This window comes from Lutjanus erythropterus, chromosome 6 (assembly GCF_056507025.1).
Source record: "Lutjanus erythropterus isolate fLutEry1 chromosome 6, fLutEry1.hap2, whole genome shotgun sequence".
Classification (NCBI taxonomy): domain Eukaryota; kingdom Metazoa; phylum Chordata; class Actinopteri; order Lutjaniformes; family Lutjanidae; genus Lutjanus; species Lutjanus erythropterus.
Genome location: NC_139322.1, coordinates 21,448,072 through 21,475,850, shown reverse-complemented (window position 1 = coordinate 21,475,850; position 27,779 = coordinate 21,448,072). Strand labels below are relative to the sequence as shown.

The following is a 27,779-nucleotide window of genomic DNA, read 5'->3' as shown; positions in this document are numbered from 1 at the left end:
TCATATTGAAATTTATTGATAATTATAGATTCAAATTGATGACAAATTCATAACTTCAGGACTTTAGAAGATCTAACCTCCTAAAATTCCTCAAATGTTAAAATGATCAGTGTGATGTGTGCTTGCTGTATGTGTTTGTGTTATAAATTATAAAGTGTGGATTCAAAATTTATCTACACAAAGTGATATTTCTTCTTTATTTCTCACACAGCATCCGACCCAGGGGCATCAGTTGTTCTCTGTTGTTATGCGGCAGGCTAAAAAAAGTCTTTATTCACATGCAGCAGTAGCTTGTCAGATTACAGAACAGAGACAGGACAGAATACACTTATGGCTAGAGTTGTTCCACATAGGTCTACCAACGTAAACAGGCTAAACCCTCCATTAACCCTGAAGCAGAAAAAGCATTAAGAGAAAAAAAAACTGTGCAAAACAATGCATTAACACTACTATTGTTTGTAGCACTATGTAAACACATTGCCTTCATTGTCTCAAAGCAAAGCGGATGTGTGTTTTTCTCTAACTGGGGCAAATCCCGACTACCTCAGTGTCCCCTCAAGGAATACTGCATTAAAGTATGATACAGACGGCGTAATATTAGTAAAGGCACAGAAAAGACTCCTTACACAGGCAGGCTGGTGGTTCGATTACCTCAGATCATGAAGAAAAAGTGTTTAGCACTGATGAGGGGAATTTTAAAATGTACTTATTGCTGTTTTAATTAATTGAATGTTATGGTATTTACAAACATACAAATATTGAATTCAATTTGTGAACTTGAATTATGGTTTTTACTTTTTGTGCAATAGTTTTATGTCTGTAAATTGGTGGAAAATAGCCCCAAATCTGTGACTAGCTGTTTATTTTTACAGTAAAATTTACTCACAGAGTTGAGGGCCAAATGGCTTCAGACCAGTGAAACAGGGACAAAGTGATATATCTCCCAAATCAGCACACACAGAAAGTCATACAGGGCACCTTTTATGTATATATAAAAACAATCTATAATGCATTGCTTCTCTATTTTTTTTACTTGTAATCTTAAAAATGTTAATAAAACAAAAAGACTTCTATCACAATAAGCACTATTGTGTAAAAAATATGGAATGAAATGCTTCACAAGTTTTCAGTACTCATTTTTCATCCATTTAGGCTGGGAAAAAAAACATTCTTCTCAGACAGTCTCCTTGGTTTCATCCATTTCAGATGGCAAAACTTTCAAAACCGTAAAGTCAGAATTACAAAAAACTCAGGTGAAGTACTGCAAGCGCTTTGCTTTCCCCTCCCTTCAAGTTATGTGATTGTATTTTTCACTTTTCTTTCTATCTTATCAATTTATTGCCCATCTTCTCCACCACTCATCCTCTCTCTCAATATATAATAATAATAATCTCAAATTTATACTCCCTTCCCTCCATCTCTCAGGTTTTTTTCATTATTTAAATTATCTGCTCCTCCTCCTTCCCCTCCCCCTCACTTTCTCCTCCCTGTGTCACCCTGTCTTTACTTTTTGTAGTTGCCAAACTGAATGGCGAGCCGGTCGCTGACACAGCGGAACGTGGCGGGCTGCACCTCCCAGTAGTTGACAGGGTTGGCGAACAGGCTGATGCCGTTATAGAATGCCCTCTTCATCCCGAATCCTCGTGGGCAGAAGTCATCCACATTCACCTGGCTGATTTGGTTGGAATGGAGGTACACCACCTAGAAAGGATGAGTAGAGCATTGTGTCAAACCCCCTTAAAATGAAACAACCTGGAAAGTCAGAGACAGTTTTGTTTCACAACTTGCTGAGTCTGCTGACTGACAGAAACATGAGAGACAAAAGTAAATATTTGGTTGATAACTTTTATTAATTAACATATCACATATAAAATTTTATTTTCACATTTAATGAATAAATTTTAACATAATATGGTAATATAGTTGCTATCCACTTAGAGTGACCTTGATTAGTTAGAAAGGTTATTTTTTAACATTAACCCTGAAAATAAGTCAGGTAAAATAATATTTTAGTTATTTTAGGAAATATACTTACAGTATGCAGCAACAACTCTGAGATCACATTGTAATACACAGCTTAAAACTGTTTCAGTGTACTTGAATAGCAACATGATTACCCTATCTTACCCGACCTGCAATACCCTATCCTATCCTACTTAACCCTTTCCTATCCTACTGCATCCTACCATACCCTACCTTACTCAGTCCTACCCTACCTTATCCTACCTTATCTTACCTTATCTTACCTTATCCTATCCTATCCTATCCTATCCTATCCTATCCTATCATATCCTACCACATCCTACCCCACCTACTCAAATCTACCTACCTTACCCTACCCTACCCTAACCTTTGCAGTATCCATGTTGTTTCCATATTACGAGCATGAGACTCACCTGTAGGTATTTCATATCTGGGAGGCCTCTGGGAACACGAGTGAGGCGGTTGTTGTCCAGATGCAGCTCTCTCAGTCTGGGGAGGTAGGACAGACTGCCATTCTCCATGTTACGGATATGGTTAAAGCTGAGGCCCAACCTGGAAAAAGTGAGACAAGGGGAGAAATGTGGAATGGGCAGAAATTAGGCCACTGCATGGTACATTTACCTTGACTGTTTTACTCGTATGAGCTTGAGTAACTGCTAATTCCCTGATAAATATCTTTGCAAGATAATAAGCCAGGTGAGAATTAGGGCACAGCAGCCTGGCAATACTCCTGTAGCCATAAATAACCACATTAGGTATCTGAAGTGTGCAGAAAGGAGGTGTAAAGAGAAACAGATTAGAGTAAACACCTGTGCTTTTTCTTTGACGAGTCTAAATGGCTCCTGTGAAAAGCTGCTGTTGAAAAGTTTTCACCCTATGATAGAGGACTGGGAGAGACTGCTATTTTGCCCACACAAACATAAACTAGCAGTTATCCTTCTCCTTTTTAGAAGCATGTGAATGTAATTTATAATAATACCCCTGAGGGGCACAGCTTACTGCGGAAATATATTTTTTAAAAAACACACGATAATTCTTCACACGCAACAAATCCCTTACGTCTGTGAAGATTCTCAGTCATTAAAAATCCTTTGGATGCAGGAAAAATTAGCTAGGATTAGAAATGAGTATGATGTTGAAGCGTGACAGATACCTGTACAGGTTTTTGTAGCGGCTCAGGTCCTCCAGTTCTACAGCCTGGATCTCATTGTGGTCCAGATGAAGCTCATGGAGACTCTCTGGGAGATCTGAAAGTCAGACACCATACCTGTAAGGCTCCACTTTACGGTGAGATGTGATTTTGTAGGGTTTTCTTTTGGTATTCTATACTGCTTACTACTTTCCTGGTTATAATGACACTTTCTAATTAGAGGGAATTAAAGGAAGACTTTGATATTTTGTGACATGCAGTTTGTTGTTTCCTATGAGTTACATGAGAAGACTGATATATATCAGTTAAATATGAAGCTACAGCCAGCAGCAAATTGGCTTAGCTTAGCAAAAAGACCGGAAACAGGGGGAAACAGCTAGCCTGGCCCCAGTCTGGCTCACAAGACATAGGTTGTTGGTATAAGCCTGCCATTGGCCGACTATATCAGTTGGCATTTATGGTACGGTATATATATATATGTCTCATAAATATATTGTATTGTTCCTTCATATTCTATCACAACAGTGTTATTCCTTCTGAGAATGCCATGAACACTGTAACCTTCAGAGGCTATTGACTTTATAGTCTATGACGCAACACGATTCTCTGGAAAACCAAAACAAGTAAACATCCGGGGATGGGATTTTCAGAAATGACTTCTTGAGGAAACATCTGGGTTCAATCCAGGGCACACACAAACACACACATGCATATGCATGTGCACATGCATATGCACACAGATACACAGATAAGACTGTAAAAGGAGGTCACGCATTGTCACTTTGTCTTTTTATTTGTCAAATAAACTGCTCCTCTTATGCACTAAGTTCCTGTCTCTGTCTCATCTCTGCAATGATTCTCATTCACTATCACACATTCAACTCCCCTTCTACAGATGCAAACAAGCTAGAAGCTGTTACTGTTTCTTTTCGTTGGATTTAGCCATGTTAATGCCAGTGCTCGCCTCCCCACATGCAAATCTTCCACCAAAAGAAGTGACCCTCTGACACAATTTTAAAAGGGCACCTTCACTGCAACCTGGGCTTGCGTAAAAAAAAAAAATCCACCCACCAGAACAAATAGACATGTTCTATCTTTTTTGTTTATTTAATACATACATAAATCGTAGTGTAAAAATGAGAAACTGTGGTTTTACAGGGGTTTACAAGCTGGACTATTTCTTGGCCAGGGTCAGTGACTTCCTGGAATCTTGTTAGGAAACTAACTTTTTAGTTTCCTTGGAGTCTTGTGGTCACCATGGATATACTACTCCATCATTGTGAATTTTAAAAATGACATATAATATGTTATCAAGCTACAAACTCAGGGGCTGAAGAATTAGGCTAATGCAAAAGTGCCAAAAGCTGCAGGTCCTTGAATGGCCACTTGAAGTTGGCTTTAAAAGTGAGTCAGTCCCCAAAGATTTTGGTTTCTATAGCCAGTTCTCCCCTTCATGACAAGTGTACAGAGACATTTCATGTAACTCACATGTTTAAATTATATTAAGGCTTAAAGTTATACATAATTAAAGACATGTCAACTTTGAATGATACGTGGATACTGTCACAGATGACGAGCGAGTCAGGCACTGCAATATGGTGACAGCCAGAGCCACCACACTGACAGCTTGACAATAGCATTAGAGGTTCTGGTAGGAAGGTTTTTTCCCTTCAAACAGAACCAAGGTAGCTGTTTCCAACCGTTTCTACTCTTTAGCCTAATCAGCTGCTGGCTTCATACTTAGCATACACACATGAAAGCAGAATCAATCTTGCCATCTATGGTAACAAGTGTATTTCCCAACTATTCATTTGAAGTTAACCCCAAACTGTGTGATGTCTCCATGTTAACCACATGGATGAGTTGTTACCTTTTGGTACTCCAGTCAGTTTGGCCTCTGATATACGCAGATAATTCAGTTTCAGTCCCTTGAAGGCTCCAGGCTCAAAACCGCTGTTATGGATGGGGTTTGCTCCCATTTCTGCAAGATGAAGGGGATATTTGTGGCATGAAATAAAATACATCTCTTTAATCTTCAAAACATCCAATGCCAATACTATACAGTGTGGCAAAGGCAGTGGTAAGTAACACCAAATATAGCCTATATTTGTTGAAGTCATCATCATTTCCGACCTATGCAGTTCATGCTGCCCAGTCCCGAGAAGGCTCCAGCTGCCACCTTCTTGATGCGGTTCTCGTGGATTCTCAGCTCAACCAAAGAGGCAGGCAAGTTCTTGGGGATGGTGGTCAGCAGATTCTTGGAGAAGTAGAGCTTCTGCATGTGCTTCAGAGGCATAAATGTTCTGGGGTGGACTTTGGAAATGAGGTTATTCCTCAGAGACAGACCCTGAAAAAAAACAGTAAGGGTGGAAAGGTAAAATTTAACACCCACTTTATTTGACTTGTGTGAAAACATCAGTAGCACCCAGACGAAAGAAAGCTAAAATAAAACACAGGATGCAAAAGAGCTTGTGTTTGCATCCTCTGTCTCGACTGAATGTGTGAACTAAAAGAGTTCACGGCAGTCCGTCATCCAGCAGACGGTCCCTCCACCTGTGCTGGCTGAAAGATGGAGACAGATGTAGACTGAGGTAAACAGACCTTAAGAGAGATGTTATTGTATAATGTCATGTCTGGAGTTTCCTCTGCTGCCAGACTTAATATTGCTCTTGGTCAGTGCTCTCGAGTGCGGGTCAGGAGTGAGCAAAGCTGTTCTACTAAAAGTGGCAAGGATATGAGCTTGAATACTCCCATTTGGCTTCAAGCTCAAACTTAATACAATTAAAGCTCTCAGAGTGAAGGGCGGTGGAGGGAGAAAATAAAGGAAATGAACCTGTAAATCTCAGAGGAAACGGAGGGTCATAACTATATTTCACACTCTTAAAGCCAATACATGCTAAGCTGAGTTGGTGACACATCCTTTAGAAGTGCTGATCTCATGCTAAGAGGGGGACATTGTGACTGAGTGTTACTTACATATAAGTTAGTGAGGCCCTTGAAGTCGTCCTCTTTGAGCTCAGTGATACGGTTGTTCTGCAGGTCCAGGAACTTGGTGTCCCTAGGAATATTCTTTGGCACCTCGGTCAGACCTGAGGACAAGACCAATAAAAACACAGAGGGGAGTCACACTCCATTAAATGCTTCCATGGATGACGGTGAACCAACACCCTAAAAGCCAGTTTGTTTGTGTTCAACGGGCAAGCTCCTTAGGATATCTTAGTCAGACATAGACCTCGGAAAATAAATAGTCAGCATGTGTTTTAAAACCTCCATCAGGCCTAAAAATTCACCAAATCACACTCCCACACAATCTCAAATGAGCACTTTGGGTCTCCTCGTCTATTATTTTAATGAGAGGTGGACATAGACATGACCATGGAGGTCACCCAGAGACGTCAAAGCAGCACATTAACTACCATTACTGGCTTGTCACTGACAAAGACATGCACACACGCACTGTCACACATGCACAAAGGCAAGTTCCCCTCACGCCAGATGGGGACACCAGATGTTTTCCATCTGGTTTCCATTTGACAGAAGTCACAAAAGATGTGACTTAAATACCAGGAGTAAAATCACACATCAAATAAAAGGGAGACAGACACAACTCTGACACGTACAGTACAAACGGAGAAATACAAGCTGTGTGTGTTAATGTATGAGTGGTGAAAGCTGTCATTTCATTTTAGAACATAAGTGACTTCATTTGACCTCCTTGTGACAGAAACACCTGCTAAAGACTGAACAACTAGTGGAAATTTGCAGTTAAAGCTATAATATGTATTAAAATGACATATGTTATATATTTTGTTGAGGTGTGTACTTACATTATCTTATATAACAGAGAAATACATAATTTTTTCAAGGTAATGCTGCGTTTCCTGCTAGCCATTGCTAGCTAGTTGCAATAATTTCCGGGGAAAGACAGGATACATCGGATAACTCCCACGATCCCATGCTTCTTCATAACATCATTAAACCGTGTCTGTTGTTATCGTTTTAATGTAAGAGAGGCCTCTAGAGGCAGAACTTAAATATGGTGCATTTAAGAGGGGTGGGTAAAGCACATGAGTAAAAATATTGTTTTTTTAAGGAATGAGTACTTCTCATGTTCATTCATTTTTAACTGTGCTCTTGTTCCTGCTTAAGTATTTTTTTGAACCAGCAATCTACGTTTTTCTTCACTACATTTGCCATTTATACCTTTGTCACAACCGGTCTGCTCTAAATGTGGAGATTGAATGTAGCAGGGGGAGCGTGCAAGGAGCACCTCCACAAGATGAAAGCTGGCTGGAGGAAAAATAAAAACCACCTGTTTTTTGACCAGAATGCTATGATAACGGTACAGAACTTCCAGTAACAGTCCCCGGCCACATCTGGATGCACTTTTCATCCCAAAATCTAAAGAAGATATAGTTAAATGATGAAGTGCTGCTGTGCCTTATGAAAAGTATTTGAGATCTCTGATTTTAAAAACTTCTTTTCTAACCTCTGCAAGCGCATTGAAGTAAACTGCACATGCTGTAGCTGAAAATATAGTTAGCGAGCTAAAATTAGCTATGTTCATTTTTCATAGGTAACAATCATAAATGTTTGTGACTTTAAACATACAATATATGTGTTATGTCGCTCAGGGTCTCTCTCACATTAAAAAAATAACTTTGAAGACGTAGATTGATGATGTCATGATGATGTAGCCTCAGTTTTAAAAATCTATCAATCATGCTCATGGATAAGGTAATATTAAAGTGTTATTCATGTTACATTTAGTCACATTCACTGACTTCCTTGCTCAGTCTCTGATGAATCTTGTATTTTAACGGAAGTAATAGCAACTAGCAGAGGGCTTGCAACGACTAGTTGGAAACACACTGATATCTCAAAAAATATATATAGATTTCTCTGTGTTTGAAGATTGTTGGATACATTAGGGATGTTTTTACCTGAGATGTTCCTGCAACTGACCAGCACCAGACTACTAGTTGTGCAGAGGGAATTCTGTTTATTTGCTATTATAAATGTAGATTAACTTTTACTTTGACCGATTTATTAACCAGATATTTGCCTTTTAAGTAGGCCGAACAAATGGTAACTTTCTACTTTTTTAAACAGGACTAATTGTACTTTTACTTGAGTAATAGATTTTCAATCCTCTACCTGCCACTGACAGTTAATGCCATCAGTAACAACCTTAAACACAAAAAGCTGTTATGGTTAGTGTTGCTTGCATATTGTTTACTAAGCACTAAGTGCTAAGAATGGGTTATGACAAGTGGAAAGCGTGAAGAAATACACCTGCGTTGTTCCACTCAGGAATCTCTGTGGAAAATGACTCAGCACACGTACAAACTCAGCAACCAGTGATCATTAACAAGACCACATCACAGAGCCACGTGGACGAGTGTATCAGATGTGGTCAGTGGCGCAGACAGGCCCTGGTAAGTGAATCCCAACCTCATCTGGGCCACGACCATGATGCAACCAGACTCGCTGGTGAGAGAGAGCGCCAGCTGTCCCACTGGGATCCAGTTCGCCACCAAACCACATCTGACCCACAGGACTCTACCCAGAGCTGTCCATCGAGAGTTAAGTTTAGATATATGGCTTTGGCTGTACTGTGCCACACCCTCCATGTCACCACACAGGATCAAATCCTCAGCAGCAGCAGCTCCCTCTGACATTCTGCTCAAACCACGTCCTGCAGAGAGATCTGGGCCTCATTACAGAAAAAAATTCCTAACTGCTTATTTTATCTTAACTTAAGTATCAAAGACGGGACAACTCTTATCCTCCTGTTACATAAAATAAAATCATGACTGTGTCCTCCCCGGTAAAGAAAAGCAGCATACTTTAGTTTATTAGAAATATAATTTAAGAATACAAATGTTATTGAAAGTGTACTTGTACTTTTGCTTAATTTAAAGTGTACTTTTAATAAGTGTACATCAAAAAAGATTACCTTAGTGTACTAAAAATAAATATAGTAATTCTGCAATACTTAAAATGGTATTTCAGTGTACTTATGGGAACTGTACTTCATTGTAAGTGTATTGCAAATTGTGCATTACTGTACATTTAAAAAGTATAATAAATTGCCAATACGTAGTGGTAATTTAGTTTACTCTTGAAAAGTATAGTTATTTTCAAGTCCTTTGTGATATACTATTAGTATTCCTTAAGTTCCTCAAGTGTACTTTAAGTCAGCCTCATTAGAATTTTATTCAAGTATACTTATAAAAAAGTGCACTTTAATATGAGTCTATCTAAACTGTACTTAAGTGTACAAAAAAGGTAAGCTCTAATTTCATTAACCTAGCATGTATATTGGTACATAGAGTACACAGCTATATATTTTGAGTGCCCTAAGAATACTTGAAGTTTATCTACTGAAGCACATAGAAGTTTACTAAATACACTTAAAAATTGTGCTTTTCAGAATAAGATTCAGAAATATTTTATTGATCAGAGGGGAAATTGTTTATGTTACATGTACAACTAAAATGTTCTCAGTAGTAATTAGTTGTTCCAAAGTAGAAAACTAATCATTAACACACTTGAAGTATACTGACAATTTGTGTGACTGCAGTGTGTACTATCAAGTATGCTAAACTAACTAACTAACTAACTAACTAACTAGAACAGTAAACTTGATTCTGTAATCGGCACTTGACCTGTCATGCCCTCCTTCCGGTGTAACCCATGGGACCTTACTTTGGAAAAAACAGAAATTACAGTCAATGACGAGTGCCAAATGATATTTTAGTTTTGTGTGAAATTACATATCTCGTTATCATCAGCACCAACATCACTGTCAATCTTAACTTACCTATCCAGCGACTCCTGGTCCATTGACTATCGTTCATATCTTCTCCTAAGTAAGGTCCCACAGTGGCCCACTGGAAGGGGAGGGACTTTGCCTGTCTATTTAGGACAGGGTCTATGTCATCCTAACTTAGGATTCCTAACTTAGGATTCCTAAATTCTTCTGTTAGGATGGTTCTGTAATAGGTAAATTTCTATCCATAGGAAAAAAAGCTTTTTTTTCCCCCACATGAAGATAGGAAACATCCTAAACTGGAATAAGAAAGGATTTCAGTCTGAGGAAATGTCTGTAATGAAGTCCCTAGAACTTTGTAGAGTGGCTGTAGCCTCATCTAAGATTTTAAGCTCTTGCCTTGAGGGAGCAAAGATAAATTCATTTAAGTTGTGGATGAAAGATCGTGTTTAAATTATAAACCAAACTTGGTGTCTGTGATTTACTTTCCTCAAATGTGATAAAGTTATTACAGCTGCTGTGAGAGCAATACAACTCAAGAAATGCATGTGGTGGTTCATGTGGTGGTAGGAAATATTTACCTTCCAGTCCACACCTGCAGCTGTCGACACGTATCCTGCCAACTGGAAACCTTCAAATTTGTATGCCTGCATCAAACCTACCAGACAGACCTGGAAAAACTCTCACCGACACCCTGATTAACTAAATCTCTTTAACCCTCTAAACCCCAAACCACAGCACTGCACCCATATCTGCCACAAATCTCAAAGCCTTTACCACAAACTGACAAAACTAGCACCCTCTTAAACCCCAGCGCCCCTCCACACAAATACCCGACATCGTGCCGGGATGCACACTGAGAGGAGACAGACGCCACCGCCAAAATACATCTGCTCTAAATAAGCACTTGACATCTCGGAAATTATACGCTTCCACATTTACCCTGCTGCTGCCGAGAGACTGGGGACAGTAAATATATGGAGCTTGTAAAATGATGATTCGACAAAACCATTATGTCTAAACACAGACAGGTTATTAGAGTTATATAGCTTGTATAATATGAGGAATCTTTATGTCCACAAATATGACTGGATGCAGTTTCTTTGGTCATGTAAGAATAGACAGAGGAAGAATAGCAGGCACTTATATTATAATCAGGAAATTGTAGCTTATATGGAAACATGACTAAAATTAAGTCAGACTGTAAAAGCATCATGTACATCATATTTTTAGGCTGGTTACGTTTCATTGATGCGTCAAGAAATAGCAGAATATTTTCGTATCCTCTTTTGTGTGTATTTTTTTTTTTCTTTACACATAATCACAACTTTGATCTCTTCATCATCCTTTCCTTTTAATCCTCTCCTCCATCTTTAAATCCCTTTAACCTAAACCATACTTCCCTCCATCCTCTTCTCCTGCTGTGGCTTTCCATTAAACATCCTCTCTGCATCCCAAGAACAACATGAAACAGCTCCTTAAAGGCACTGAGGAACCTGTTAACTTGCAGCTTGTACATAATCCCTACAAAAACTTACAATTGTTTGCCAGCTAATTAAAAAAGTTAACAAAACGTTACACTGTTTGCTAGCTAGCTATAATGGTAGTTAGCCTAGTTAGCCTACTCATGATGGCTCTGCAGAGATGCTCCAACAAAACATGACATTGTTTTCTCACAAGTTAAAAAGTTTAATACAATTATTTGCTAGCTTGTTAAAAGGTTAACAACACATTGTATTGTTTGCTAGCTAATTAAAAAGCTACACTTTTTGCAAGCTAGCTAAAAACTTAGTTAGCCTACTCATGATGGCTCAGCAGAGAAACTCTAATTTCTCCTCTTTTGAGAAAAACCTTTGCAATATAGCCAAGTAATGGAAGATTAAAATTAGGAAAAAAGCACAGTGGGGGAAAAAGAGACTGCTTGGCAGCTGGTAGACTGTTTTAAAGGCTAGTCAGGAAATTGTAACATGTGCTTATATGGAAACATGACTAAAATTAAGTCAGACTGTAAAAGCATCGTGGAAATCATCTTTTGAGGTTGGTTATGTTTCATTGATGTGGCAAAAAATAGCTGAATATTTTTTTTTGTTTCCTTCTTTGCATGCATGTTTTTTTTTTGTGGAGCTCATAAGTGTGAATATTCATCACCCTCACATTCTTATTTTTTATTCAAAAAGACTTTACACATAAACAAAACTTTTATCTCTCTATCATCCTTTACTCGTAATCCTCTTCTCCATCTTTACATTCCTTTACACTAACCCAAACTTCCCTCCATCCTCGCCTCCTGTTGTGGCTCTCCATTAAATATCCCGGCCACGTCCCAAAAACAACATGAAACAGCTCCTTAAAGACAGTCAGGAAAATATAAACTTTTCATCTCTTCTCATTGTCCCTTTTTTCGTCTACACTATAAAAAAATAAACTGTATGATTTAACTTAAAAACGTTAGTGGGCTGCCTTAACAATTTAAGTTGACTGAATTTGAAAAGACAAAACGTGATATTAATTCAGTTGTACTTAAGAAAACAGTCAAGATATTAAGTTAAACCAACAACTTTTGAGTCACACTGAACTATTTTTCTCAGTTTGAAGAGACCATTCTTCATTTCATACAAAGAACTTACAGCTGATCCTGTTGGAGCTACTTTGTTCCAGCATTGGCACAAAGACTATATGCGAAACTGCTCCCGGTGAATTTATTAAACTGTAAATGTACGAGAGAACGGACTGAATTCGTTACTAACATTCATCATGCGCTTTTAGACATAAGGGTTCCAAAACACTTCTTCCTGAAGAGCTGAGGTTAACCATCAGCTTCTGAAGAGCACCCCTGTTTTGAGAGATTCATCGAGGGTTCTTCCATTAAGACTTTGGTGCGATCTAGTGAACCAGCCAGCGTTTCCACCAGTTTTGAGTGGAAACATTGTAATCAAAGATGTCATCAACAGGGAGTGTTTCACTACAACCTGTAGAATACAACACACCCACTTTGATTCTCAGGTTCTTAACCAATTTATTTTCAGTGGTTAAGCTCAGAACAGTCCCCAGTTTAATGCGCTGTGGGTGCTTTCTTGTTAGCACCCTCAGAAGGTCGGAAGGTTCTGAGAGGGTCCTGAGTGGGACCATTACGCCATAGAAGGGTTCTCTGTAGAACTTCTCATAGGAGGTTCTGGGTGGAACCTTTCACATGTTGTTCTAACCCTTCATTTTGGGCTCTAGGTAGAACCCTCAGGGCCCTTTTCCAACGACATGGAACTGGTACTGTTCCAGTTAAAGCAGCTTATTTTGAACTGTTTGGAGTATTTCCACCAAAAATAATCTGGCTCTGAACCACAAAAATAGGTTCCAAGATGGAACCAAAATATAGCAGATTGTCTAGTTAGCACTTTTATTTCTTAGAGGTGTGGTTTGTAATGTTTTCATTATTGTGAAAACAAGCAACTATGACTTATCTTATAGAGACACAGCAAGTTTTCATCATACGTTTTCTTCAAACTGTAAAAAAGGGTCTCAAGAGAGTTCTAACTCTCACACAATGCATGCTGGGAGGTCTGCTGATATGCTGATGATGTTTCTTTAGAGACTGAATTTAATGAGTTGCTTAAACTCTGTACAGTACATTGATTCAAGTCATCATTTCAAGTTAAAAGACTTTGAGTTAGAAGAACTCATGTTTATAAGTTCTGAAGTGTTCTGAACATAAATTCTCCAAAGTTTAATTAACTTGAATAAATAAACCTGTATACGTTAATGTAATGAGAAAAGATGATTTGATTCCACTAAATTCCTGTATGATTTTCTGCACTGTACTACTGTGTCTATGTCTCTGCCTTCCTCTCTAACTCCCTCCTTCCTTCTCTCGACTCAGTCTTTTCTGCTCAGACCATCCCTCTCTTCCTTTCCCACCCAGTATCTACACACAGAGTCTGGAACATAAAATCCCTCAAAGACATGCCTTTCCTTGTCAAAATACACCAGCGTTATCCCCGGGGAAGAAATTCCTCTCTTAAAAAATACACCAAAGGGGGGCTTTATTCTCTGGAGCTACAAAAGTCATGCGAGGGTGGGGTGGGTCAGGCTCACTCATGCTGTCATTCAGATCATTTGCTTTCCTTTCTGAACTTCTTTACACACACACACACACACACACACACACATGTAGAAATGATGACCAAGCATCACAGACACGCATCTTTCACACACTCTCACTGACCGAGGTCAGAGCACTGCACGACCCTGAGCTGACAGTGGCAGCCGAAGGGGCACATGGGTATGTCAGGGGGGAGGATCTCCTCTACGGCCGAGCCTTCTTCCTCGTCCCTCATCATCGTCATGATCCCGCCGGTGTCCATGCTGTCCATGGCAAAATCCCAGAAGCCTTTCTGCTCGAAGGGCAGGGCCGAGGAGGGGGAGAGCAGCCGGACCACGCATAGCAACAGCAGGAGGGAGCAATGTGACAGCATCTTTAACTTTAACACACCTGAGGAGACACAAACATAGAAAACATAGATTTTGCCTTGGTGTTTTGGTGCAAAACAATAAACATAATGAGTAGAATACTTAAAACAAGTACTGCAAATGAAGAAGAGTTAATAAAAAATAGAAAACTGACAATAAATATGAAAAAAGAAAATTAAAATATCTACAATATGTTATGCAAATGAAAGAGCTGTATAGATTTTGCGCAGCAATGTGCCAGTATTCACCATAGAATGTACAGTTTAGAGTATAAGAATGTTTGAACTGTGTAAGATAGTAATCCAGATAAAAAGATGTGTGTCAAGTAACACATTTAATCAGATGACCTTATGTTAATGTAAAATGTAAATGTGTCTATGGAGGGAGGGGGGTGAGTCAGTGTCAGTGGGAGTCTCTGGCCTTGTTGATGAGGCCAACTGCAGTTGGGTTTTGTGGCGTGAAGTTTTGGTCCTGATGGACTGCGGTCTGCTGTCAGAGGTGGAGGGGAGTGTCTCAAAAAGGAGATTAGCATCAGTTTTATTGTAAATGAATGTATGGACTTGGAGTTGGCAGATTATTAGGTAGAACAAACTAAGACAAATGCAGTCTAATGCAATTAATCTTACATTCAAAAAGATTTACAGTACACTAATAAGATGTGACAAGCTGTATCAGACTAGACAAAACGCATCAGATATATGATTTCACTTTAGTTTATAGTACAGTTCTGTTTTAATGTGTCTCTAACTACTCTTTAATAAAGTCTAATAAGGGTCTAATACTGAACATTATTTCTACTTTTTGTATAATTTGATACAAAGTACAGCTACAGTGCACTGTAAAATAAAGCGTGACCAAAAAGGTTAGAATATCTTTAGACAGGTGAGGATTCAACTTTACAGGGTTCAAGAAAAAGGATTGCCTATTTGTCCATGGCAAGTAAAATGCCACGTTGGGCTAGTAAATCTAGCCCTTACCCAAAAGTAAAAAAAAAAAAAAAAAAAGAAAGAAAGAAAAATTAAACTATTTTGATATTTGATTAATTATTAAAGTTATTTTTCATGCAAAAAAGGCAGAAAATGCTGGTTTTGGCCTTCTAACTATGGAGATTTCACATTTTTCTTTTTGTTAATAATCATATTAAAATGAATATCTTCGGGTTTAGGACTAACAAAACAAGACATTTAAAGACATCACCTTGGACTTTGAGAAACTGGGAGGTCATTTTTCACTATTTTCTGACATGTTATAGATACTGCAGCCCTAGATTAAATGCATGACAATTGACATTAGTCCTTGATGTTATTTCATAACTGCTACTAGATAAAACAATTTGAGATTTCTGATATGTCTGACTCATTTAAGAAATAAATAAAAAAAAAATTAACACTGAACTCTCTTTTATGGTCATTCTTGTGTCTGTAGTTTGTTGTAATATTGTGTGCAGCTCATTTATATCCATGAGAACAGACAGGAATATGTCTATGACATCTAAATATCTAGGATGCTGTAAAATGACAAAAAGAAAGGAAACGTGCATGGCCAAGGCTGGATTACTTGTTGATTTGATTAATTCTAAATTTCTTGTTCAGAACACGTGTCAAACTCAAGGCTTGCTGGCTGAATCTGGCTCCGCGTCTCTTTTTATGAGGCCTGTGAGATCTTGTAAAGAATATAATTTGCACAGAACAATTTTATGCTGTGTTATGGTTATTTGGTGTCCGCTCTCACGTTCCACTTTGTCCACATCATGTCTGAGTAAACTGAACCAGAACCTGACCAGTATTCTTATGTTGCAGTCATTTAATTTTTACACAGATATACATTTTGGATTTGAAACCTTGCTTGTAGGCTACACAAACTGAAACAGCTCTTACTGGCATTTTGACTATATAACTTTGTACAAAGTAAATTTAATTTGTTTGATATATATGTTATTTGGTATAACACTTGTACACTGTTTGTTTGTCAGTTTGACATTATTTTCTCGACTGTTGCTTTCAGAGCTAGTTATTAGTCATTAAGTCATTTTTCAATCCAACAATAATCGAATGCAGAGGCAATTATGTAATATAATTACAAGTAGACATATTTATATAGTCTGATATTTACAACCTTTCCTTTGAGTGCAACCATAATGTTGATATGGCCACGGATAAAAATGACTTTGATACCCCCAATTTAGAGTGTAGCACCAAACAAAACAGCCAAGGCAAGCCCATTATTGTTGTTCTTCTTTTTTTTTAAAACTAATTTTAAGAGTGTTATTACCATATTAAATTGTGCTAACGTGGTGAATATTCCTGAATTAAGGTTTGTTTAATCCAAACATACAGACAGGGGCACAAAAACGTGTGACCAGGTAGTTTTAAAAGCACTGGTTGGTTTCAGGGCACATAATGATGTTGCTATGTATAGTGTGCTATGTGCACTGTACTTAATGGGAACATGTGGGTGACAGAGTTCATACACAACGTGCAGAAAGTAGGAGGTGGTGTGTGCCATCAACAGGCGCCCTACAGCAAACTTTTGCCCAGGTTAACCCAGCTGTGTGCCTGAGGGCTTAAAATTCATAGGTAGGGTAAGGGTGAGTGATAAATGGACATTAAAATATTATGAAACGGTCTGCTTATCCTTAATTACAAAGGCTTACTGTTTATACCACACCTCACAGGCAAACCAGGAGCTGCAGGCTGGTGAGGAGAAATGCACTCATTCCCCCTGGGACACTCGCCAGGAATCGACTCTGGGAATAAAAGTCACTTAAACCACACGGCCAAAATGTCACTGTCTGCTTCCTGCACACCGCGTCTGTTCCCTGGAGAGCGGGTCTCTTCTCACTGGCCAATCAGATAGTCTAGAGGACATCACCTCAGCGGTGGAAAACTTTATTCCTGCAACCGAGCCGTCAAACAAAGCCACCATTCATTTAGAGGGGAAACTGGGTGTGCAAGGCTGTCTGTGCGCATGTACATGTGTTTGAGTGCATGTCATGAAACACAGACTCCATGATGTCATAGCTGTGCACACACGCACACACACTGCTAATTGAGGTCACCAGACATGTGAGCATGTGTGTGTCTGAGTGTGTTTCCTTCATTTATCCTGTCTGCACTGACCTAACTAACACTTCAGCGCCACTGCCCCTCCCACACAACCTAAAATCTAATCCCTAGAAAAACAAAGTATTACCAGGCCAATTGATCCTTATACCATGACCTTTAACCCGAAGCTAATCCTGTGAAGTGAGGTCCTAGAGTCACTGGAGTGACCTAAAACCCAATAATCTCTAACCCCGTCACGTTAATTCCTGCTCTCATCCGTATCTCAGTGATCCTGCAGCTGGAGAGTCTTGATGCCAGTGGTTAGCATGCAAATGGACTTTTTAGGGAAGTTTAAGGATCCTGTTGCAACATCATCAGGTTTTCATTGGAAGTAGGAGGTGAAGTTTGGTTGTCAGCATTATCAGGACTAAAAGATGGATGAAAAGAAGGAGGGGAGAAGAGAGAATGAGGACGGGAAAGGGAGGACTGATGAACTGACAATATATGACAGCAAGATGTCTTTGGATGAAAAATGTTTGGGAGTTTGTACTAGACTTTAAATGTTTCAGAGCATGTAATATCTCCTAACTTAAAACTGTATTTTGTCTCTGCTTGTTGCTCACCCTACTTGTCTCAATTGACCCTTCCTAAGCCCTGCCTGTTTTTGCTGTGTGCTTGGCAGAACCTCAGTCAACTTTTTCTTTTCTTGGATTTCTGTACTTAGATATGCTATATACTAGGCTTGTCTATGTGGAAAAGAAAGTTTGAAGATGATCAAAGGATTTTGTTAGGGGAACTGATAAAGAGACATATGTAGAGCTGCGACTAATAATTTTCATTATCAATTAATCTGTAGATCATTTCACAATTAATAGGTAAAATTCTTGCAGCTGTAGACATATATTGCCTCTAGTTACATCTCAATCATCTAAAACAAGTTAGAAAGTGCTTTATAAAGATAAAAAGAAGAGGAAATTGCACAATAAAAAAAGATAATGTAGATTAGCTAGCCAGTTAGCTAGCGCTTTGCTAACATTAGCTCTCAGGTGTAACCCGCTAGCTGAAGATTGATGAAGATTAAAAAGCTAGCCTTTTTTTTTTCTTTTACATTAGCAAAGATGTGAACATATATTTCTGTACAGGTCCCCTAGCAACATTTTTAACCATCTTCAAAATTTGATTTTCTTAGTATATCTAAGTAAAGGAAAAAGGTTCCAAAAGTGGTGGACTTATTAGCACTTCTGGTTCCCTTGTCTAGAAGTTAGTGGATTTTTTTTGAATGGGTTTTCAGTGAGATGAATAAATAAATAAATATGAAACTTGTGTATTTTAAAAAAGTGGTTGCTAGCAAGTGGCTAAATGAGACTAGGTTGTCAGGGACATTAAACTCGTCACTTCGTGGTAGTGATGTGAAGTCATGCGACCATGGTGTAGTCTGTTTATAGTCTAATGTTAGTTTTTAATTTGCAGCGATTGCATTTATGCATCAAAAATCATAAAAGTGTTTGTAAAGATTAGCAAATCGTGGAGGTATCAACTTGGTTGCCACAGAGCTTATTCTCTGCTCTAATTCAAAATCCAATGGAAAAATCCGATTGGCTTTTTGTGGAGGGAACCTATGCTAACTTCTGGGGTGGCCCTACAAAAATATGTCATCCCTGCAGCACCCTATTTCACCTAGTGTCCCAGGATATTTCTGGTAGCACTGACTGTTCACATTTTGAACGACTTTGAAAGGGCTTAAAAGGGAGACTGCAATAATAAAGCTTGTGAGGGGGGTTTCAAGGGCTTTTTAATGTCAGGGAAATGCTTTTCATTCCACACTTCATGAAAAAATGTTCTCTAAACTGATACTGATCTTTTAAATTATAAAAGTAGAGCCTTAACAAAAATACTCCAGAAAGAAGAATGTGGTCAGAGCACATATATCACAGCCTGCGTGGGTGATGAACAACACATCATTTCAACACTTACTGACTATTCATAACCTCAAATACAAACTGAGTTTTGAGCCCTGAATTATTTAGGACTGTGCATGAGAAAAGGATCCATTTTCAGTCTGTTAAAGTTGCTTATGCAACCCATTGCAACTGTAGAGTGTTTCTGCTCTATGCAAAGAAACACAAGTATTATTTAGGGAAATTAAAACCAGTGAAACAAAGAGCCTGTGCATGATGTGTGGACCTGGCCTGGAAGCATGAATAACTGGCCTCTGCAGTCTGCGCCATGCAATAAAAATAGCTGCCAAATTATACCATTTTGCAGCAAAGAAAAAACACCACTGGCCTTGGCTTGGCCAGAAGAATGCAGCCAAAAGGACATAGCGAGGGCATATATGGTCAGCATCACACAATGACACGCAACACACAAAAGAGCTGGTACATACACAGAAAACACCACCAAACTTATTTATGCACCTACAATTTTACAATTTCTGCAACTTGTGCTTTGCAGCATTACGGGAGGCAAACTGAGTGTATACCGTAAATCTAAAAATGTGGCACCCACGCTCTAATCTGTGGAGCCATTTTTCATTCGTCAAACCGATGATTTGTCAGCAAAGATGTGGTACTGGAGATTTGCAGACAGAGGTGTTGGGGATGATGGAGAAGGACAAAAGCGAGACAGGAACAAGAACAGCCTATCATCATCCAGGAATGACGTGTAAGGCTACTATAAACACAACATGACGATAAGACTAAACTACATCCCACAATCAAGTAGCCTTTCTGGCTGTAATAACCACTTTAATGTGGCCCTGCTGTGTGTACGTAAGAATTCCTTCTCTCTCCTTACAGTTAAGCTGTGATCCGTCAAACATCCGGTCTGAGACAAAAACAAACCGAAGGCTTCAATCTTTTGTTAAATTGTTATTGCCTCGCATCTCCTCCCCATCCAAAGGCCAAGAGCGGTTTAATGGATGGATGGATGGGCGGCTATTCTCGTCTCGCTTGCTGTGTTTGTCTCCGAGGTGCTGTGGGGTGTAAGGAGGGAGGTGGCGTGGGTGGAAAAGAATAAAACAGCAGCAGAATGACAATTATGAGGCAGACAGACAGAGAAAAAGAGTGGGAGTTGTGTGCCCGCAGTGGGGAGAAAGATGTGATAGATGAAGCTGCAAAAGATACAGGGAAGTGTCTAATCAACACTTGCATCACGGGCACTATGGGACAGTTTGCAGTAATGGCCTAGCTGCACTATATAGCCAAAAGCATGTGGATAGCCTAGTGAAAATGCATACTTTTTTGTCTGGGGCTCTTTCTCAGGATTTAAAGGTGGAATAAGCATGGTGAGGTTTAGGATGAGACCATCTTTGGGGTTACAATAACTACATTCTTTTACAGTATGTTGCATTACATTACATTATGTGACAGCACCAAAGCAATTTGCAAGACAGAAGTCACACAACGAAAATCACGTTTCACTGAGGAAACTTGCAACACAAAAGTCACATGACAAAAGTCATGTGATGCACATAACGTTATATACCTTACAACTTTTAATAACCTTTTGCTTTCACATGAGGCATGAACCCTAGTCTCTTGTGTGAAAGTCCTGTGTTTGTTTGAAACCAGTGCCCATGCTTTTGAAATGAGATGCTCAACAATCACATTTAGGTATAATGTTCAGGTGTCCACATACTTTTGGCCATACAGTCTAGGTCGTCCCACCTTGGAAACATTTAATGAGATGGAGGCTTCTCTCCCCTCTGCAGCAGTGATTATTTTCCTTCGATCAAAAACAAAGAGAAAAGAAACAGGAGGAAATTCCCCGTCTGTGTCAAAGGTGTGTCAGCTCATGCCCAGTGTCTGAATCTCACACACACACACACACACACAAAATATGACTGTCTGAACCTCTAAAGACAGTTGAAGCTGTCATAACAGGCACCACTTTTATGAAGATATGAATTCCAGTGGTTTACTTTTGGATTTGAAAGGTGAAAATAGGATTATGGAAGGAGACAGAGCAGCAGAGAAGACATGAGACACGGTTCAGGGGTGCTGACTGATAATAAAACGCAGCAAAAGCACCATCTGGTGAACAATCCACACTACAAGCGCATCAGTTGTTTGAGTTTCCCACACTGGGTGTCTGAGATTGGCTTTACATTTCCTATAAGCACCATCCATCAAGTGCTGTTGGGTACTTGTCAGCCATCACATCCAGTGCAATTACTTTGATGTGAGGAGAGTTCCCACAAGGCAGCCTTCGCCCCTCTCAAGCTAAACAAACACATATTTAAAGTATATGCTCTTTGTGTTGCCAAGAATAATCATTTCCTCAAGATACAACACAGAGTGTTTGTTCTCCCATGACCACAACTGAGAGAAAGGCAATCACTTCAACCTCCAACCCAGTTGCACATACAACCCCCGTTTTCTCTTCATTCATAAGAAAAGCTGCCACCTTTCCTCTACAGAGAAAGTTTTACTAGTTATGACTGTAAAATCATCAAATTGTATGTGCGCACCAACCTTTTTATCACGGCATGTTTTATGCTCTTCTTGTCTGTCTTAAAGGGACAGTTCACCCCTAAATCAAAAGCCGTGTTTCCACTACATAATTTTCCCAAAAGACATTTAAAAAAAAAAAAAAAAACCTGCTTGGGTGGTAGTATTTTCTAATGCAGGAGCTTTGGGGGTGGGGCTTGCAGTGCTGAACATTTCTGAGTGGTCGAGTACTTGTAGCATTGAGTTTTTGAGTGCAATTCAGTTTCCTATGTTCTGAAAAAGTTTTACCAACTAACAACATTTTGTTGAGATGATTTACTTTTTTGAGCTTTAGAAACACTAAAAACTTTGGATTTCAAAAATTGTTAAGCAAGCAAATAATGACAAATTGGGTGCATAGCTCACTGTGAGCAATTTTTTGGTTTGTAAAACTCAAAGATTCAAGTTTATTTAAAGGACAAAAGTAAATAATCTCAACAAAAGGTTTCATCTGTGCAAAACTTTAATTTATTTCAAAACTTAAGAGTTTGTGTTTGATTCAAAACTCAGAAATCTAGTGAAAGCAACTTCCTTGAAATTTCTCAACTTTTGGACTGACGATGAAATTGTGTGTAGTGACATCAAAAATGTTGTAGCAAAAATGTAAAAACAGGCGTCACTTTTCATACATCAGCGGTCTAATTTGCTTAATCTTTTCAGGTGTTTAGACCGAAGTGGAAATGCAGACAACTAGCTGAAGAACCCTCTTAGTTCCTTGATAAGTAGTTCCTGGGACTAAAAGTTCCAGATACTTTGGGTGGAAAGTACCCAGATACCATAGAAAGAAATTAGTTCCTGCATGAAACTGCTCCCAACAAATTCAGTGAATTGTCTGGATTAACTGGGTCATGATTTCTGGAAAGAGATATTGCTGTTGAGTCTTAAATGTACTTTTCTGGCACTTTGAGCACCACAAACCAAGTGCCATGTACTTCCATTACACTCAAAAGAAGGCAAACATCTCCTCAGCTGATATTTCCAAAACACTGCAATTTACACCAAAACAATCTAGACGCATTAGCACTTTTTGGGGTGAACTGTCTCTTTAAGCAAATGCTGAACCCTTTGGCACCACCATGAACCCACAAAGCGAGAGAAGCCAAAATCCATTATGCTTTACAATATTGATCAAAACATAAAATGCTGGCTCATTTTATCTTTGTATTCATACTTAAGAGCACATCAGCTCAGCTCCTTCATGCTGGCAACAGAGTTAAGGTGGGGCACAGAGCTTACCAACAGTGCCAGCTGGCGCCACAACGCTGGTGTATTGGCTGCCGCCACGTCAACACTCAGTGCCGATTACCATCACATGGTAGAGCAAAGTGATCAGAGCGCTGATGGAGCACAAAATACTCAACATGGCTTAGTATTGTGTTTCAAAGAATAAATCTAATTTTGGCAGGCCCTGCTTCACTGGATATTCAATTGTTTTCAGTAAAAGTTTTGTATTTTTTTCCCAACCCATCATGTTATTCTGAGCAGGAGCCAAGCTGCAATAAACTTTGACACCCAAAAAAACACAATGTAAAACTCACACAAATGTTTGCTTGTGGGAACGCAAGCTGGCCCAAACACACACATGTACACACACACACACACACACACACACACACACACACACACACACACACACACACACACACACACACACGTAAACCATCTATTTTGGTCTCCAAATCTGAAGTCCACCTCCAAAATGATCTGGTCATTTGACTGACCTCCCTCATTTCCCTATTATGCCATGTCTCCTTCCCTCCACACATGTACACACACACACACACACACACACACACACACACACACACACACACACACACACACACACACACACACACACAGATGTACACACACATATGTACTATACAGTCAGTAGAAGTTAGTGCTAGGCGGGTCCGGTAGGAGCGTTCGTTCGGGTGGAGTTAACTGCCCCAGCGGCTGTAATTTGGTGACTGCTATCCCTAAAAAAAGGAACTGTTTGGCAGCTTCTCTGTTGCCGCCAAGCTTGGATGTGGTGGCAAGCTGTTCAACACTGCAGAGACGAGGCCTAACCAGAGAGGAAGAGAGAGCAGAGCAGTGCAGAACAACAAAAAAGGGCAGAATCAGACAACAGCAAGGAGACAACTGACCTGAGCATCCATGCCTGTGGGCAGATGAGCCTCATTCAAAGAATGTGGAGTATTTCAGAGTTTGTGCCAGTTATAAGTGGGCTATGAACAGAGACTGTGAACAATGGCTACATTTTCAAAACCAATATGCAACAATCAGCAAATTTCACTGTGAAAATATGGAAAATGAAAAATTTCCAGGGCTTGAATTAAACTCTGACTTGAATTTAAAGGACCAGTGTGTAAGATTTGCAGGGATTTACTGGCAAAATAAGAAAGAAATGGAATATAATATTCATAAATGGATCTTGATTAGTGTACAATCACCTGAAAATAAAAATTGTTGCGTTTTTATTGCCTTAGAATGAGCTGTTTATATCTACAGAGGACAAGGGTCCTCTTCCACAGAGGCCGCCATGTTGCACCACCATGTTGTAGCCCAGAATGGACAAACCAAACACTGGCTCTAGATACGGCCTTTTGTATATGTCCTCCAACATGCTTGGAAGGGGATAATGGGCCAGGCATTAAAGTGTAACTGATCGATAAGAGTCAGAAGAACTCAGTCCTCTGAAGGACGAATATAAAGCTACAGGGAAACTTTGAGTTTGAACCACTGACATAGACTGACACGACTGCTCCTCGAATGTGCAATATTTTGATCGCCCTCTGGTGGCTGGCTCCAGAATAGGTCATAAACCCCACCCATTTTGGTAGGCAAGATGTGGGCAAAACTAAAAAAATCAAAGTACACATCAAATCATTCTCTAAATTCGTTGCTGTGGTTTTAGGTAGCACTTATCGCACTGTTTTCTAACTGCAGTAACTATGCAAAGAGTAAACCTGAAAAAAAAAACAAAAGCAAAACAAAGCAAAACTGAACTTTGTCACAAGAGAAAACAGATATCAAGAAGATCATTTTTGGTTGGAATTCAATTTGAACCAAAACTGTAGTTACAGTGGCTGGCCTTTAGACGGTAGCATGGATCTGTCATATGAACGTGATGCTGAACACAAAGAAAGCGGCCATTCAGTTCAATGGGAATTGCTCATCTGGCGCATTCATATACTAAAAACATTTTCTCGCTTCTTGGTTTACTTCCACAGTGTGCGGGCCACTGAATATGCGAAGCAGTGTTTGTACCACTGGCTCTGCCGACAAATTCCCACTCGGACCATAGACTTAACATTGTGATGACGTCACAGACTTTTCAAGCGCTTTTCCAGATCTAGGAAAATTTTTACAAATATAAACCATCCACGGATCAAACACAGAAAGAACCATAACTGATCGTTTTTTTGCAGAAGTGATCTGTCAGCAGTATTAAAGACATCTCTTTTATAATGTTGGCTTATGGGGAAAATGCTTTGTGGGCTGCAGGGGAATTGTCCAGATTCTGTTATAAATCTATGGCAGGAGCCTGAAAGCTTGAAAGCACGTCTTCAGCCCTGATCAATACTGAGCAGAATCTTGCTCGAAATTACATCACCAACGCAAGGTGGCAGCACTTGTATCCGGGATATTTTGACTTTGTGTCGTCCATCTTTATTAATGTCAGGAGTTTCAAAATGTGATATAAAACATTGATTGTAAGACAGACAGACTAGCAGGTGCAGGGTGGTCAACCCACAGGCAGGCTAATAGGCAGGCAGGCTAGACAGTCAGGAAACAGACAGATTTAGACCATCAGTTTGTCTGTCTGACCATTGACTCCACAGTCTTTGTAAACTTCTGTGACTCAGTTAAATACACAAGTACAAAGGACTCCTACATGGTAGTTAAACATTGCTGGACATGTAGTCACCAGCACAAGACAGAATGGGGCCATAGATGGGAGAAAGTGGGAAAAAAAAATGTCCACTGTATGTTTGTCTGCATCAGGTTATGTGACAAAATAAAACACGGCAAGGGAAAAGGACGGGCAGTAATAACCTTCCTGCCAAATAAAGCTCCTCAGGCCACAGTTCTCTCAACACATTTCAATCTGAACACTGTGTACATGCACAGGCTGAATTTGAGGGTAGTGCAGAGCTGCAGGTCTGTGCACCAGAAGGGGGTTGACTTGGTTGGCACGTTTCACTATAATTATTCTCCCTAAATGATGCTGCAGGCATATGGACGTAAAAGAGCCGCTATAAATGCCCTGCTTTACACTTACAGTCTGATGAGAGCATTATGGTGCATTGAGCTGACGATAAAGTGAGAGGAAAGAAAAGATTTACTTAATTATTATCTCATCTAATAATGATATATTCCATTGAGCAGTCTTTAGAGACTCGGTGCGCCATCTAGTGTAAATCTGAAGTAAAAGCTGAGCATCAGATGAGGCAAAAGATGTAACAGGTTGCACTACGTCGCTCGAAGATACGGATAATATGCCAAAGATAATAATCTTTAGGGTGAATAAACACATAAATAATACACATTTGACAAGTTATGTGGTGCAATTTATGTGGAAACAACATGAAAACTGAAAATACTTAAAATACGGAAATATTAAAGTTTTAACAAGTAAAACAAAGTGCAAAATAAATGTGAATATATATATCAAGGTGTAGTAGGAGATGTTTGCTACTAAAATCTAAATTCTATTGGTATCATTACGATAAAATCGCACGATAAAAGTTTGTGTCACATAAACTTTGCAATTTCTCATGTATTCTTTTTTTTTACTTTATCAACTAAAATCAACCTAGATGGGGAAATGAAAAAAGTTGCGAAACGCTATTAACAAGACTATATACTACATATAATTAAAAAAAAATAACCCATCTCCCCTACCTTATGGACAGAAATATGATCTTAATTCCAAATTCCAAAAATAGTAGATTGAAGGGTCTTTTCTCCCTCTGTGCGTCAGCTTATCCCGGAGACTTAAAAAAAATTAATGTTGTCCTATATTTTCATCACATTTAGGGATTATTGCAGTATATTTCCCCGCGGTCCTCTGACATCCAGCCGCAGCTCCTCCGCCTCCGTGTGCCACTGCGCACCGTGTCTGTCAGGGCACCGTGTGCGCGTTTCACTCCAAACCGAGGAAATGACTGAGAGCCGGGGGGGGTCAAGCCCGTAAAGTTAACAAGCCAGCCTCCTTTCTCCCCTTTTTGGATGGAGGAAAGAGGAGGAGGAGGAGAAGGAGGAGGAGGAGGAGGGAAGGCCTGAATACAGTACTTTTGTGCTATTATAGTAGCTGGCACAATAATACGGTACTGTAGAAAAGTATCAAATACTGCAGTGTTACAAAAGTCTTCGTATCAAAATATGCATAAAGTATTATAGTTAAACTAACTCATGATATGCACTGTGGTGTAAGAAGTACTCCGATCCTTTACTTAGGTTTAAGTAGAAATACCTTGATCTAAAAATACTCATTTACAAGTAAAAGTCCCGAATTCAAAATGTTACTTAAGTAAAAGTACACAAGTATCAGCAAAATGTTCTTGAAGTAACAAAAGTACAAGTACTCAGAATGAGGAGTGGCTGTGTTAAATTATAATAGAAATAGAGGTAAAGTACAACTGTGTCAGTGTCATTATTATACTTAAGTACACAACTTGAATGAATTCACTTTGTTATCTTTCACCACTGACTATGCAGAATGGCCCAAAACGTGTATATGTTATATTATGTTTTATTATTGAAGGTTAATTATTAATTGATTATGTTGCAGTTGGTAAAGGTGGCTCAGAAATAATTTATTGGTTGATGTATATTTTGTATTTATAATCCAAATCTGCAAGTCACTAGAAACTTAAGTTTTAAAAAAG

At 39.2% G+C, this 27,779-nt stretch overlaps 1 protein-coding gene across 1 annotated transcript; it reads right to left on the bottom strand.

Annotated features, from left to right (window-relative positions):
* Nucleotides 1–183: 183 nt before the first annotated feature.
* On the bottom strand, nt 184–27,055 carry bgnb (biglycan b). Its single transcript, XM_084721157.1, has 8 exons — nt 26,794–27,055; nt 14,125–14,391; nt 6,110–6,222; nt 5,267–5,480; nt 5,004–5,114; nt 3,137–3,230; nt 2,397–2,535; nt 184–1,701 (listed from the first exon to the last, which is right to left on the bottom strand). The coding sequence occupies exons 2-8, from the start codon at nt 14,372–14,374 to the stop codon at nt 1,504–1,506; spliced, it is 1,119 nt and encodes a 372-aa protein (XP_084577283.1). The 5' UTR covers nt 14,375–14,391; nt 26,794–27,055; the 3' UTR covers nt 184–1,503.
* Nucleotides 27,056–27,779: the final 724 nt, after the last annotated feature.

What these genes read in the sequence shown, in the direction of transcription:
- bgnb (XM_084721157.1), bottom strand. Translation starts at nt 14,374, where the DNA reads ATGCTGTCACATTGCTCCCTCCTGCTGTTGCTATGCGTGGTCCGGCTG. An exon ending in GGGCAGCATGAACTGCATAG is followed by an intron (nt 5,115 to 5,266) that starts GTCGGAAATGAT and finishes TTCATCTTGCAG; the next exon opens with AAATGGGAGCAAACCCCATC. An exon ending in CAGATATGAAATACCTACAG is followed by an intron (nt 1,702 to 2,396) that starts GTGAGTCTCATG and finishes CATCCTTTCTAG; the next exon opens with GTGGTGTACCTCCATTCCAA.